Here is a 15,584-nt window from a genome sequence, read left to right as displayed (position 1 = left end):
CAAATTTGAATACATCCCCCAGGAAATAATGTGACCATATGCCTTGGTTTGCTAGTACTGTTCTATTTTATGTTTGTTATGTTGTCATAAAATCTAATACCTCCTCCCTTTCACTCTAAAGACACTCTCTCAAGCCTGGAAAGTGAAAAAAAAATTTTATAATAGTGATATTTGGAACAAACATATTCTACATACCCACTAAGTAAGCAATACGGCCCAGGCGTTCAACAGATTCACTTTCTATGATGTCAACAGGTTGACAATGACCATTTGGCAGGGCACTTAAATGCTTTAATGGCCAAGGCAGGATGCAGCTCAGCATGAGTCAGTCCCAGAATACACATCCCAGATGCCTATCACTTTGGCTTCTTGGTCCCATTCAGAACGGAATCAATGAAAGAGGGGAGGAGACATCTGTCATTTTGGCTTAGAAGTCAATGGACAGGATTTTCCAAATAAGTAAGGTATTCCTATTAATTGCTTAGGTCTTTAGATTTTCCTAAAAATCTCAAAGAAGTAGCTATAAAGTAGCTACTTCTCTGACAGAATGTAGCTTGACTTTCTGTGATATGTAATAGTCATAAAATGGGCAAATATTAGAAAATCACTAATTTAAATTTTGTTTTTATTGATGTTTTATGGACTATTTAAAGTCTAATAAGCTTCTTAAAAATGTACAGAATTAAAGTAGTTGTGCAATAGAAATCTCACATGATCTTAGATTTATAGTTATAGCTGTTTTATGGGTAATTTTTTTACATCTTCAAAAGTAATATTAATAATACATTTTTTAAAGAAACCAGTGTCACTACCAAGCCTTTGGATGATTGACTACCCTATGATATTTCTTTCATCCAAGCCAGTTTATAAAGGAAGGCAAAAACAACAATAAAAGAAATGTACCAATTTATTCTCAACTAATAAAGTACTGTACATTAGGGAAAAAAAGTATGAAATAGTGGAATGTAACACAGAGCAATTCCATTACCCATTGCAGTTTTGGGTCATATACTGTATATAAAGAGTAATTACTTCATTGGTTAGAGACCACAGTGGAGGAATATAGAAATTGATGAAAGATTTTAAAATACAATTTTTTACCTGAAAGCATTTGCCAACATTCCAAAACTTTGCCAGCATTACAGAGAGACCATCTTATTTTTGTCTTTTGGTGGCCAGACAAGGAGTGGCAGTGGGCTGAGAGTACAGGAGAAACAAAGACAACGAAGAGTGATCTGATTTTTAAAGAATATTAACCAATAATCATATATCAACAGTTAGGTTTTAAAGTATCTACTAAAAATAGTCTTTGGAGATACCTTAACATGACACATCCTACTAATGAAGTTTTCATATTTAATATTTGTGCATCCTGTTAGCATCTAATCTGATGCTGTTCACTTTCCACCTTTGAATCTAGTTTCTGGATTTTATCTGCGTGATGAGTATCAAGGGTAGATGGTGCTATCTAAAAAGTTTCTGAACATTTTCAAATCTTTTCTTTTTGTGTATCATACTGGGGTTCTAGGGAGGAAATAAAAACTTCCTGGATAAAATAGGATGGTCACATAGTTTGAAGAATAGACTGAAGTTAGCCAGTTGCAATCCCAATCCAAGCTGTCATTTTCCCTGAGCCTCAGTTTCCTCTTCTGTGGAGAAAAATATATTGTAGGATGGTTGAGAGGACTGAATGAGCTCTTTAAAAATCACTTTGCAGTGCTTAATGACCACTGATTTATACTTCTCCCCCCAAATTACTTTAAAAATAGAAAAACACATTAAAATACCACAGTAAAACCATGCTCAGTAATTTCTAATTAATTTATTTCTTCTAAATTCCTTCAATAATATTGGAGAAAATCAGGATAATATTCTGATTATAAAGGAAAAAAATTAATTGCAGGCTTTGAATCATTATAGGAAGGCACAAAGAAGATAAACTTCCATTATCTGAATATTTTGACACATTCATTTCATTTTTCCCCTAACAGCCATTTAAAAAATAGAATTATATTGCCAGGTGTGGTGACTCATGCCTACCTATAATTTCAGCAGCTTGGGAGGCTGAGGCAGGAGGATCACAGGTTCAAAACCAGCCTCACCAACTTATTGATGCCCTAAGCAACTTAGCAAGACCCTGTCTCAAAAAATGAAAAGGGCTGAGGATGTGGCTCATTGTTTAAGCACTCCTCATTCAATCTCCAGTACCAAAAAAAAAAAAAATTATATCACATTTACTTCCTACTTTTTATTTCTATTAGATCATAAGCATTTTTGTTTTCATTAAATAATAATGATTTTTATTTCATAATTAATCCCAACCAATATATTATTGATTTTTCTTTTTGGCATTATAAACAAAACTTCAATGAAACATTTTCAGATGTTTACTGAATACATTGGAAACATCATTTCATCACTTGTCATATTCTTTCAAATTTTTTTCTACTTAAGACTTTAAAATTTTGAGTGGTGTTGCAGATTGAACTAGGAACTTATACATGCTAAGCATACACCAGACCACTGAACTATACGCCTAGCTCCAGCCTTCCAAATTTATGACGACTTGATATGATTTTATGTAACTATCACTATCAAATATTTCCTTGTGATCTTCTATTAGAGCTTACATGTTTAGAAAGTTCTTTTGTATTCCAAGGTGAGTACATAATTTACTTATTTTTTAAAAATATTTTTTTAGGTATACATCAACACAGTCTTTGTTTTTATTTTTATGTGGTGCTGAGGATTGAATCCAGTGCCTCGCCAGTGCAAGGCAAGCACTCTGCCACTGAGCCACAACCCCAGCCCATCCTATATTATATTTTTATTATTTATTTTTAGCTTTCAAAAATTAACCTAGAATGTATTTGGAGCTATTTGAAGTAAATATTGAGGTAGATATGGGTTATCTCAAATAGGTTAGAGACTCTATTAAAGGTAGGATTTAACATAATTTTGTTCAAATAGTGGACATAATTGCTCAGTAACATGACACTTCCCTCTTTATGATGGTGACTCATTATATATCAATCTCTATGTGCCCACATCTCACTTTAATTACTTAAGTATCTGGTCCATTAAATGCCTTTTCATTATTTCTCTTTTATAAAAATTTCTTGGCTGTACTTATTTATTATTCCCAACAAATTTTAGAAACATATCATCATATTCTCTTCAAACATTTGGGATTTGCTTGAAATTGCATTCATACTGGAGGGAAAAAATTTAGTATTCAGTATTATACTATACAAATATGATATATCCATATTTTCATATAGATTTTGTATATATCTTAAGTTATACCTAAATATTATATATTTTATTGTTGTGAGAAAATATTTTTCACATAATTTTGAATAAATCTTGTTCTCAACAGACTTTTCATTGTACAATCAGCAGGTTTTGACTCATTTTTCTTTTTGTGGTGCTGGGGATTGAACCCAGGGCCTTGCACATACTAAGCATTGCAGTCTACCACTATCATATACTCGCCCACCCTGCCCTCCAACTGACCTTGCTATATACAGAAAAAATCACTTATAAGAGCACTTTGCTTTATGGACATAAGTTAATTTAGTTGATACTTGAGATGAGAACACTAAGGATCATGCCGACCAACTTTGTAGTTGTTTATGAACGGAACTACAAACAGCCACTGGTTATTCATTTCATTCTAAAGTGTACAATTACATAGGTAGAATTAATGCATTTTGTTTTATTAAATGGGGGGGGAAGATAAGCAGTTGATGCATCCAAGTCTATCATGACAAGTGAATTTTGACAATAGTGGGGAATGCGGAGTAGCTAATTGCTTTCTATACTGTTTTGGGTTTTGTATGTCTCATCTACCTCATTGTTTGAAAATCTGTTTTGGCATAAGCAAGATAAATAATGGTAATTAAATATAAAATGAAAGCTCCAAGTAATTGACATTTACCAAAGATCAAGTTATTGTAAAACTGGTCTTCATGTCCTTGGTCCACGTATACTGCAATGTCCTAGGAGGATACACACACAACTTTGATTCACTTGCCCTTGGTTTCTGGGTGGCAGGATGCCAGCCCTGGCCAAGTGTTCACAGTGTAAAGTGCTTTAGACTCTTCTAAAATGAAAGTCAGTATGTAAATGTGCAACATGACATTATTATTCTAGCTTCCTGGCTGCTTTCAGCAAGCACTAACTGCCACATGAGGTCTCAAGTGTTCTGGCATAGTATGCAAGTGTTCAAAAGAAGTTAAAGTAATGAAATTGGATCTATATTTCCATAGATATTCAAGCTGGCATGGAGGAATAGAGTCATGGAATCAGGGTTGGATGGTCTCCACTAAACAGCCTAGGCAAGTGCCTGTGATGCCAGGCTACTAAGCAGAATTTTCAATCGTGAAAGGCCACCACTATTTCTTCTTCTGGGTTTAAAATTACAAAATATGCACATTTCCCTTAGGCTCACACCACTTTCTGGGTGCTTTGTGTTCAATCCCCACCCACCTCTTCCCTGGAGTGCACCAGCTTTGCTTAAATTCTGCACAAGTTTTAGGATGAACTATATAAAAAAAGGGGGGGGGTAGGGGTAGGGAAAGGGGATTTAGTAAGAACCTTGACTAATAGTATATGCTACTGAGTAAGAGTATTACTTTTCAGTGGGTGATTAAGCTTAGTGTATATTTGATCTAGGAAGTGTCAACTTAATGGATTTGTTATTTGTCATTTTTTTGCAGTTTTCATTGATCACAGGTTTCATTTGCACCCAGAATATTCTGCTGCTGAATTATCTGAAGCCACAACCAAACATGGGTCTATGGGTGGTAGGGTCAAGAAAACTGGATTTGCTACGTATAATATTGATGGGTTCTGAGCCACTGGTTTGCTAATATTGAGATCTTCCTCTCTTTCACACCCTATCCCCCAACTCCCTCAATGTTTCTTTTAATCAGCCTAAGAACAAAAGAATTCAAGTCTGCTAGGTCACAACCATTTTCATAGCAGCACAGGTCTATGATGCTGGGTACTCTTCCTCCTCATGTCCCTAATATCCTGAAATTTTCATAAGCTTCAATTATCCATCTAACCTATAGAAAGTTTATTTAAGTTTTAAATATGAGGAACAATGCAAAGAATTCAAGCACTAAAGGATATATTTTATTCATACAGAATTTCTTTTTTTATTGCATTTTAGGACAGTGAAAAAAAGGGATTTATAAATAAAATCTATGCCATCCAGGAGGTATGTGTGAGTGTCCAGAACATCCTAGATGAAGTGGCTTCCTTTGGCGAAAGGATAAAGAAGTGAGTGATGCTGACATGCGAGCCCTGGCCTTCTGTGGGACAGGGTATCCATTTATTTCTTGAAGGGTGAAATGCCACATTCATTTGGGCAGGACATACTCCTTCTGGGTGATCTATTGCTCAGTTTCATCATCATTTACTTTGTTTCTGCCAGTCTTTGGTTTTATGAAAGTTCTGTCAATTTCTTCCCTGAAATTTAGAACATATTGGTTGGAAAGAAGTCATACTTGTAGCTTTGAAGAAATAACACCGTCCTAAATTTTAGCACATTTTTCACAGTGAAAGACTTTGTTCTTAAATGGAATATGCAATCGTGATAGAAAAAAATAAATCAAGCTAAATGATGATTTCAGGTAATGAAGACACTTGTATTTTATTATTGGTCTAGTTATAGTTTCAAGTTACTCTATATTTAAAAAAAATATTATGTATAGCACCCTACAGAAATATTCCTATACTCTATTTCTCCCGCCCACCTCAGGGATTGAACTTAGAGGTGCTTTACCACTGAACCATATCCCCAGCCCTTTGTACTTTTTTTATTTTGAGACAGGGCCTCACTAAGTTGGTTATGACCTCACTAAATTGGGGAGGTTGTCTTGAACTTGTGATCCTCCTGCCTTAGCCTCCCAAGTCACTGGGATTACAGGCCTCCATGCACGGCCCTAAACTCAGATATTTTAGTTTAAATATCTGAGATCATAATTATCAATAAAATAAACTTTTGTCATTTAGAAAAAAATCACAGAATTTTTATACTTAAAAATTAGAATCTTGGGCTGGGGATGTGGCTCAAGCGGTGGCGCGCTCGCAGCGCTGGGTTCAATCCTCAGCACCACATAAAAATAAAATAAAGATGTTGTGTCCACCGAAAACTAAAAAATAAATATTAAAAAATTATCTTTTAAAAAAAAATTAGAATCTTAATTTTTTATACAGCTTCATTGAGAGCTAACATAAAATTAAGAAACTTACTTTATCTTATTGTTTTATTATTTTATTTACTAATACATTTTTAAAAATTAGCCAAGTTTGGTGGTACATTTCTATAGTCCCAGCAACTTGGGAGGCTGAGGTAGAAGGATTTCAAGTTCAAGGTAAGCCTGGGCAGCTTAGTGAGACTCTGTCTCAAGTCCTTTTTAGGACTGAAAAGGGCTGGGGTTGTAGCTTTATAGTAAATTGCCTCTAGGTTCAATCTCCAGTACCCCCTCCCCTGAAAAAAGAAGTTTATTTAGAAAAAAAGAAAACGACAAGGTGAATTTACAGTAATTGGTTATGAGTTGAAGACATGCTAAGGTCTCATAAACTACATGAAACTGGCCTGTGTAATGGTTGCTAATGATCTAGTCAAGAAGGGGTACAATGTATCTGGATAAACCTGGTTTTCTTAGTTTAAACACCAATCTTTATTATTGATAACCTAAAGTATTCTGCAGATTTAGATCCTTGGACATACACAGAATTTGAAAGGGGTCAATTATTTAAACAAAAGGTGTGAATCATTCATTGGTCCTTTCTCTCTCACTCGCAAATGTACCCCTAAACAATATTTAGCCTTGGACTTTAAGACTCACTCCCACGCCTTTTCTCTCTCCTTCTTCCTCCCTGTGCTATTTCTAAGAATGTTCCCTGTACTCTCTACCCTATCCACTGAAGCATAGCGTGGCCTAAATTTGGGGCATTGGTAGCCCTAAATTTGGGGCATTCTTTTTACTTTTCTACGGAGTACATCATATACTGATAATGTGATGGAAACCTCTCATTTATACCAGAAGACCATGGATCAGCTCTGAGATCAGACTAGTGAACACCTGAGGGAAAGAAAGCTTCTTTTGTAACTCTCAATGGTGGGAGGACTCAAACAGAGAACATGATGGCTAGCTGAAGGATATGATCAGAGTCTGGAGGTGGACCAGCTCTGGGGGAACCTGGGCTTTGTAGAATTTTCCATGCTGAGGTACAGGAATATGGCATAAGATTGAGTAAGTCTTACAGGAGCTATATCTTCTGTAAAACAATATTTTGGATACCAAAAAAGCAAGTTCCCCTGGGGTCACATAAGATTAAAAACATCATCCAGAAAGCAGATTCAGAAGTGATCTTTAAGCACAAAATGAAATCTCTATAAATACCATGTCTTGTTACTAAATAATCATTCCAGAACTTTCTTGAATTGCAACTCTTTTTTGGGGAAGAGCATATTCTAGATTTAGATTCCATAATGCAAAATGTAGAAACAGAAAAGGGCAAGCTTTTTTCCCTACCACTAGCTACAGTGGTGAGGATTCTTTGCCATCTATCCTTCCAATAAGAGAAAGAAAAACACAGGGAGTCCTTCAGTGGGGCTGCCCAGAAGAAAGGTTTTCCAAGCGAAGTGCCTGTGCCCTCACACATGGAGTGGTGTGATGGATGGCTCTGAACTGAGCCGTAGGAAAGAAAGCCTTCTGTTCTCTCCACAAGCAGGCAGAAGCAAGGAAAGCACAGGTGTCCATCAAGGAAGTAAAGCATGAACCTTACCTACTGACACAGTCTCAGGATGCTCACTCTGACCATAAGAGGAAAAAACAAAGAAAAGCCAAAAATCCAAGGGTTATTGAAAACAGGACAGCTGACTTATCCAACTTTGGATTAACTTATCCAACTTTGGATTGTTTACTAGAACAAACAATTTTAGGTAACAATTAACCTAGGGAGACACAAAAAAGCAAGCTAAAAGACATAAAGCTAAGGAACAACTCTTATGTGTTAAGCTGAGGTATAGTATAGGAAAAAAATTTCTTAGTAATCACCCTTCATTGGATCAAAACTGCCCTGGACAAACCCCACTTCAAATGATTATAACATGCATTACCAAGAAATTAGAAGAAGTAAATTTTGTATTTTCTGAATTGTGTTTGGAGTCCTTCTCACTGGAAGAAATGACACACTTTAGACTCCTGGAGTTGATTATCTCTGATCACCTTGAATCACATAAACATGCTGCATCACAACCAATCTTTCTTGATATAACAGAAGCTATCCTAATATTCTAAAGGAGATAACCTAGGGTTAGAGATGTTGACTCATACAATAGAATCTAGGCTTTGAATATAGATCTCTTTACTTCTTGGCTCTTTTCATCAAACTACTGTTAGACTCAGTACACACAATATTTTAGTTTCTCTTTGGTACTGAACATTATAGAGATTTCAAAAAAACTCAATGGTGTATCTGTAAATAGTGATGTATTTGTATATCTAATCTAGAGGCTCAATGCATTTCTATTTATTCTAAAATTTTGTTATCTGAGATTCATCACAGAACTTCTACACAGAAAGCCTTAAATATAATCTTTCCATCTTTCATTTCCTTGATTCTCTACACTCTTTCAAAAAATGTTCTACATCATCTTTTTTTGTGTGTGTCTTCATTTTCCTTGTTGTTCCACTAAATCATTTCCCCATTTCCTTACTTTTTGTAACATCCCCTACTCTTGTTCATTGATCCTGTTTCTGCTTTTATCGTGTCTTACTGTCAATACTTACTGTCTTGTAGCCCTCTGGGACCAAGTCCTCCACGTTATCAATCACCAGCAGTATAGCAACACTACAGACCCATTAGCCCCAGCCTACTATAAGCATACTTTTCCAGTTTGTATTCCCTTTTCAGTTTATCCTACAAATCCATCATGTGCCATTCTCTCCCAAAGTACTAGAGGGAGAATAACAGGCAATGCTGATGTTATTTCTTAATTACCTATCTATTCCTGAGGAGAAGGGCAATAATAGCAGGTAAAGTTTTATAAGGTTAATTGCTTTGTCCCCGTTTCCTTATTTATAATTCCATTTGAAACATAACTGAGCAAGAATTCTAAAATTTAGAGGGTTTACATCAAAGTATAAGAACTGTGTCTATAGACAACTACTAGAAACATTTTATTTCCAATGTGGGAAAAACTGAGTGAAGGTTGGTAGAGGGATTTGCCCAGGGTCGTTCCACTCCTAAAAAACAAAACAAAACAAAAAACAAACAAAGAAAAGGAGGCTGGGTATTAGTTTTAGCAGGAGAAAAATGAATCTTTTTACCATGTGGGGAAATCACACAAACAGTACAATAGCTCTTTTTCACTAAGCCATTTGCTAAAGAGTTAGGTAACAGAATGTTAGTTCCTCTTTGATAAGTGAATTACATAGATTTCAAAGAATACAAGTGATTAGACTCTGAAGTTGTCCACTACAATCCAAGTAGGCTTTTATATTCATGGAATTGAGCAAATCTTGAGTAACCTGTGTCCTCTGATAAGCTTACCACAGTTGGCTTCTACTCCAGAGAAAAATGCAGACTGATTAGGTTCCAAATTAGTCAGAATCACATTTATTTTAATCTTTGTTTGAAAAAGGTATGAAGTGCTCAGATTGCTGACGTGTTATATTTTTCATTTAGTACTTTCAACTGGACTGTTCCATTCTTAAGCTGGCTGGCCATTGTAGCCCTCTGTGTGTTCACAATCATCCTGTACTTCGTTCCACTACGATACATTGTCCTTGTCTGGGGTAAGTAAAAAGTCTTTTTAAAATTTTTTTTAAGTGTCTTAGCTGTTAAGAATAAACTATTTTTAAGGGATGAATTATACTCTCAGTAGTTCACTATATTTATGGTCATGTGGCTATTCTATGATGAAATGAGACAGGTCAGTTAAAAATCACAACAGTGTAAAGATTTAGGTCTACCTGCAAAATGCATTTTTCTTATCTGGCACCATAGGCTCTATCATACTATAAAGGTGTAGTTGTGCAGATTCTTCATATATCAAAGTATAGCTTTGTCTAGATACTGTTCTGATTTATTTTTACTACTTACACACAAACAGGAGCATTTTGATCCATATGGTCCATTTAGGACAATATGCTTTTTTGCTGTGGTACTTTATTTTGTGGAAATGTATGTAAACATGGTACTGTACATGGCTGCCTATTTAAGAGGTCACTTTTAAGATTCAGGAGAAAGGTTGTTGGCATTTATAGGCTTCTTAGGAACAAAAATACTTGTTTTATACGTAATGAACAAGAATGCTTCTACAAAAAGCTACTTGAAAGGTGATATTTTTAAATCTAAATTTTAATGATTTTGCTGCATGCTAACAATTCCTACATACCTAGCTCCATTTAAGAGACAATTTATTTCAGCATTCTTTATAATGTGTCACCCCCACTTCTTTCTTGACAAAATTCTTGGTTTACAAAATCCCCTTTTCAGTCTTTAAGATCTAACATATAAAACTACAATATTAATGATATATATAAACAAGATGGGGCAGAGTAAGTCTCTACTTGTCCTTGCCTACATACACATACATCTAAGATTGCTAAAGTAAAATGCAAAGAATACCAATGGATCTTAACTTCAGAAAACATGTTTACACTGAAAGGAAAGAGATTAAAGGGAGTTTTTATTCTCTGTTTTCAAGACCTTAAAAGAAATATTCTGGAATAAAGTAAGCTGAGGTCTAATGTTGCCAAGGCCTCTACTCTTAAGATTCCCATTTCCATATTCTTTTTTGGACCATCTTTAGCAGGCCTTCCAACCCCTTACCATCACTTTTAAACATGGGGTGGGTGACGATTATTTTTTCCTATCTTAATTACTATAATTAACAGAAATTCAATTATGATTCTATACAAGGAGTGAAGCATTTCCACCATATTCTTATTTTCTATTGTATATTCAAGCCCTCATCTGTTGTTCCTTTCTGATATTAAAGCAGATGTTCTATTATTGAAGGAATCAAGGTACATTATCATGTGTGGTAGCTTATTAACACAACCTAATAGGGTCACACTTGCCAAGCCATCTCTGCTACTAAACACCCTTAGCAACCCAACCTACTTCCCCAGGTTCTTAGAAACTGGAGGTCATGGCCAACATCTGGCTATGTAACCTATGGGGCCTCACTGGCTAGCTGTCTTAAAAGTAATTTTAGAGAATGCGTTTGGGTCTCTTGTTTCATCAAATGAAATAAAACAAGAATATTCTTTCAATGGTAGGTAGCCAGAAATATAAGAAAGTTCTTACATGGTAAGACAGAGACCAAAGTCAAGATTCCAGTTCATTCTGTATGAACTTCATGAAGAAGAGTTGAGATGATCTAGTTTGTTTCAGTTTTTGTCAGTGTGTTGATTTCATGTACAACTATTTTTTTGAGAAAAAGCTGATAGCAATCCCTCTCCTAACGCTTGAAAAAAATCAAGGTCATGTGTCTTCTAGGCACTTAGCTTGCTTAAGGGCAAAACCTCCCCACAAAAAATATGTATCTTTTGAAAAGGGGAAAGCCAATCAAGTAGACTTCCTGCCTTAACAATCTTAATCTAAAAATACAGGAAGACAATTTTCATCAGAGCCTTATCATTCCTTATGGCTATGCCCATTTGTTTCCCAAACAGAAAGCTTTTCTTGCTAAAAAGAAACAAAATGTGCAAAGAGAAAGAGCAGCAGCTAAGTTGGGAAAAGTGGAGAAGCAGGAAAGCAACATAGGTTGCTTTATTTAGTCAAGGTTGAGGGTGAGCATATAAGCAAGATCTTCAAATCACTGTAACACTTTTGCCAGATAAATGCTCTGTGTAACTTCAAACTTTGGAGATTTCTATGTTTGACCTATCATTTTTTTAGGAATCAATAAATTTACCAAAAAACTTCGGAGTCCATATGCAATTGATAACAATGAGCTACTTGACTTCCTTTCCAGAGTCCCTTCAGATGTACAGGTGGTATGTATAATTATTACTTTGATGAAATGTGGCACTGAGTTTTAACTTTTATATCCTTTCAATGTCAAAGTTTTAGAAAAGCCAGGTAAAGTTAATAAAGACTGTGGAAGATTTTCCCAGGCAGGAAGTTAGTCAACTTGGAGTGTTATCCAAGAAAAATTTAGCAAAGAATGGTGAGTGTGAAAATCAGAGTATGCTGCATAAAGAACCTACCAGAGGGGCTGGGGTTGTGGCTCAGCAGTAGAGCGCTTGCCTAGCACTACGAGGCCCTGTTTGATCCTCAGCACCACATAAAAAAAAAAAGATAAATAAATAAATTAATTAAATAAAGTTATTGTATCCAACTACAATTAAAAAAATAACTATTTTTTTTAAAAAAACCTACCAGAGTTGTCAGGAAGAATCCTCTTTCACCTAAGTTCAGCTGGAGTTTGTCATCATGACTTGATGGGAGAAAATAGGACTATTAAATGAGACTAAAATTTGTCAGTAGACACTTAAGACAAAAAAATTTATTTCTAGAGTATGCACATTTAAGTGAGTTTTAAAGACGCATATTTTAGAGATCACTGAGGGGGAGGAAGCTGACTACTTTTTAAAGAATGGGGCACATTTTAAAATTACTTTGAAATCCTTTAAAGTTAAAGTCCATTAAACCATCAACTATTTTCAGAATAGGTGTTTTTTTTTTTAATCAAAATCTTTAAGGTGAGTTGTAGCTAATAACTTTTTCCTGTTTCAGTTCAGTTTTTAATTTGATATGTATGAGAATGGGCTGGATGAAGATTAAGACAGTATGCAACAGACAGTAAATTGCAAAGTACCATTATCCAGTCCTTCAAAACAGATTGAGATGGTTTTTCTTTTCATATGTTATGGTCAGCGAAGACCCTAGCCCATTACTAAAGTTCACATCAAGGTTCCATGAAGTTTTTGGCAGGATTTCCTTTCTGACTTCTGCTCTATCATTCTTATTGTTTTGTGCATCCCAGCTGCAGATCCCATAATGCTCTACAGCATTCCACCCTGCCCCCCCAGCATAGTCTTTCATTGCTTTGCTTTTCCTTCCTTTGCCAGAAAGTGGCCACCTGACCAGTTTTTCTCTGAACTCTGTTTAAACAGGTGCAATACCAAGAACTGAAACCAGATCCTTCTCATAGCCCATATAAAAGAAAGAAAAACAATCTTGGCTAGCCAGCTCCCAGCACTGAGGAGACCAGCATCTGTTTGGGAAGATAAAAGAAAAAGCCTTCAGCCTCTGCAGCATTTCCTTTCTTTCTGCTTTTTATTTATTTTGCCTTTTTATCATGATAGAATTTGTAAATAATGTACAAAGGCATATGTCTTTGGAAATATACTTCCATTGTACAGACTCAACTTGATAACAGTTTAACTACTACTGTGTGAAAGTCTTGTTAGCCATGGATAATAATATAATACATCGAAAGAACAAATGTAAGGGTGATAACACTGGAAGACACACACTTCTCTAATTACAAGTAGAAGAACCAGAATATTAGATAAAATGCTTAACTCTGATTAAAATCAAATTAACATTTAAATTTTATGTAGATTTAAAGTTTTTCTTAAATGTGACTATTTTTTATCTGAAAGGTAATCCATTACATTTTTCTATGTTTTATACATTTCAAGAAAGGGCAAATCCCAAAGTCTGAATTGAAAAGGACACACTTCAATCTAATGTAAATCTTGTCTTTAGATCCTGAAATTCACTCCTGTGCAAATTACTTAGGTATGACTAGGCTGATTTTAAACTAATGAGTGCAGGCACATTCAACCCCTCAAGAGAATCTGAGATTCTGTAAAGAAAAGTTATAAACCTTCTATCATTCCATCTAAGAACTTAAAATCTCTCCAGGACTATATAACATAAATACTGCCAGGTTTATAAATGATTGCCTATCTGAATTTTTATATCTACCAAAGTTAGTAAATTAGCAACCCAATTCAATTGTCAAAAATACTAAGCAAAACAAATCCATATTGCTTTTGCTATCAAATTATGTATTTGTGCATCTAAAAACATTTAATACAAGTGTTCTCACAGAAAAAAATATTTGATTTTTCATTAAGTTCCTGAAATGCTTTAATGCATACTATGATTTTGTTAGTGTGAATTTAAATGTAGAGGAGAATGCAGTGTGCTAAGTGATATGCCAGTGTTTCATTACATTCATTTATGAAAAAATAATTCTTGATAATATGAATGCATGAGAACCTGTTTTGTAAAATAAACTGCTTGAGGGGTTGCCTTTAAAAATGTTTCACTATTTACCATAGAATCTATACTTAAAAACTGCATTCCCAAGACTTACTTTTATACCTATCTCCCTGGTATATCGAGGGAACGTACCTCTGGAGAAAGAAACCATTTGGGCAACGAGAATCTTACTTCTCTAACTTGGTAGGCAACTTTAGCTCAGTTGAAACTGCTGCAGACAATGTTTTGCACTACTTTCTTAATAACAGACTGGGATAGGGAATAATATACTGGTGGGGATTATGTTGGAAGATATAGAAAAGCAGAAAATATATATTTCACGCTAAAGGAAGATTCTTTAAATAATAAACAATCTCATCAAAGCTGATTTTTAAAAGTATTTTTATTTAGAGATATGTTGTTAAATACTATTTCTTATAATAGAACTATTTTGACCTGTTTATACACTATGCTTGAAAGAACGTCAATTAAATTATCTTTCTACAGAAAGGCTTTGACCTCATTATGCTCTATTTAGTGCATCATGTTTAAAATGACATGCTTTACCTCTGCATACCATCACTGTTTGTTGCTAAAACATTACTTCATGAAGTTGATGTTACTACAGAGAGTCTGATAATTTGTTTAAAATAACTTGATTATACCTTGTGTGAGATTTATGTCTGTGCTGACAATGTCTTCTCAGATGTCTATAAGCCTGATACTCTACAACCTCGGATGTATTTAGTGAATCGTAACCATTAACATGACTAATTTTGTTTCATTGTATCAAGTTTCAGATGTTTAGTTCAATGATAATGTTGACTACATATTCACTGCATTAAATAGAAAAGAAAATAATCTTTTCTATGTGTAATCAATACTTTTTTTTTGGCTGAGAGGATGGGGGATTGTGTGCATATTCTTAAATGACACTACACTTGGCTTCTCCCGAATCTTCAATGAAGCTCAGCACTGGGTTCAATCCTCAGCACCACATAGAAATAAATAAAATAAAATAAAGGCATTGTGTCCACCTACAATTAAAAAAGATATTTAAAAAAAATTGGAAAAAAAACTCAGTGAAGCTGAGAGTAGTAACTAGCTTGAGGCTAAGTATAAAAGTGATATTCAGGTAAATCATCACTGCCTTTTGAAACTATTACACTCACAGGATGAAACTGTCTTAAATTTTAACTATTTCCCCTTCTCACATAGGCATACTTTTCTCTTAAGAACTATCTAATCTGCCTTGGTTTTGATTTTTGATGCAAATATTTCAAAATATCTTAAGAGATTGAATGTTACTTTATTTTATTTAGACTGCTAAA

General features: G+C 34.7%; 1 protein-coding gene and 1 long non-coding RNA gene across 10 annotated transcripts in view; one reads left to right on the top strand and one right to left on the bottom strand.

Annotated features, from left to right (window-relative positions):
* Mctp1 (multiple C2 and transmembrane domain containing 1) overlaps positions 1–15,114 on the top strand; it is a 504,787-nt gene extending 489,673 nt beyond the window's left edge. For 8 of the 9 annotated variants that reach the window (XM_078044996.1, XM_005326157.4, XM_078045001.1 and 5 more), the window contains 4 exons: positions 5,180–5,289; positions 9,712–9,821; positions 11,935–12,032; positions 13,155–15,114. In XM_078044996.1, the coding sequence (XP_077901122.1) occupies positions 5,180–5,289; positions 9,712–9,821; positions 11,935–12,032; positions 13,155–13,226 (390 nt within the window). In that variant the 3' untranslated portion in view covers positions 13,227–15,114. The remainder of the gene's footprint in view (positions 1–5,179; positions 5,290–9,711; positions 9,822–11,934; positions 12,033–13,154) is intronic. The other variant, XR_013437193.1, reaches the window with a different exon arrangement.
* LOC144376730 (uncharacterized) lies at positions 5,139–13,160 on the bottom strand. Its single transcript, XR_013437194.1, has 2 exons — positions 12,418–13,160; positions 5,139–12,311 (listed from the first exon to the last, which is right to left on the bottom strand). It is a non-coding gene; the product is annotated as an uncharacterized LOC144376730 (long non-coding RNA).
* Positions 15,115–15,584: the final 470 nt, after the last annotated feature.

Source organism: Ictidomys tridecemlineatus, chromosome 1 (genome assembly GCF_052094955.1).
Source record: "Ictidomys tridecemlineatus isolate mIctTri1 chromosome 1, mIctTri1.hap1, whole genome shotgun sequence".
NCBI classification, from domain to species: Eukaryota; Metazoa; Chordata; class Mammalia; order Rodentia; family Sciuridae; genus Ictidomys; species Ictidomys tridecemlineatus.
This window is presented reverse-complemented; position numbering and strand designations above follow the sequence as displayed.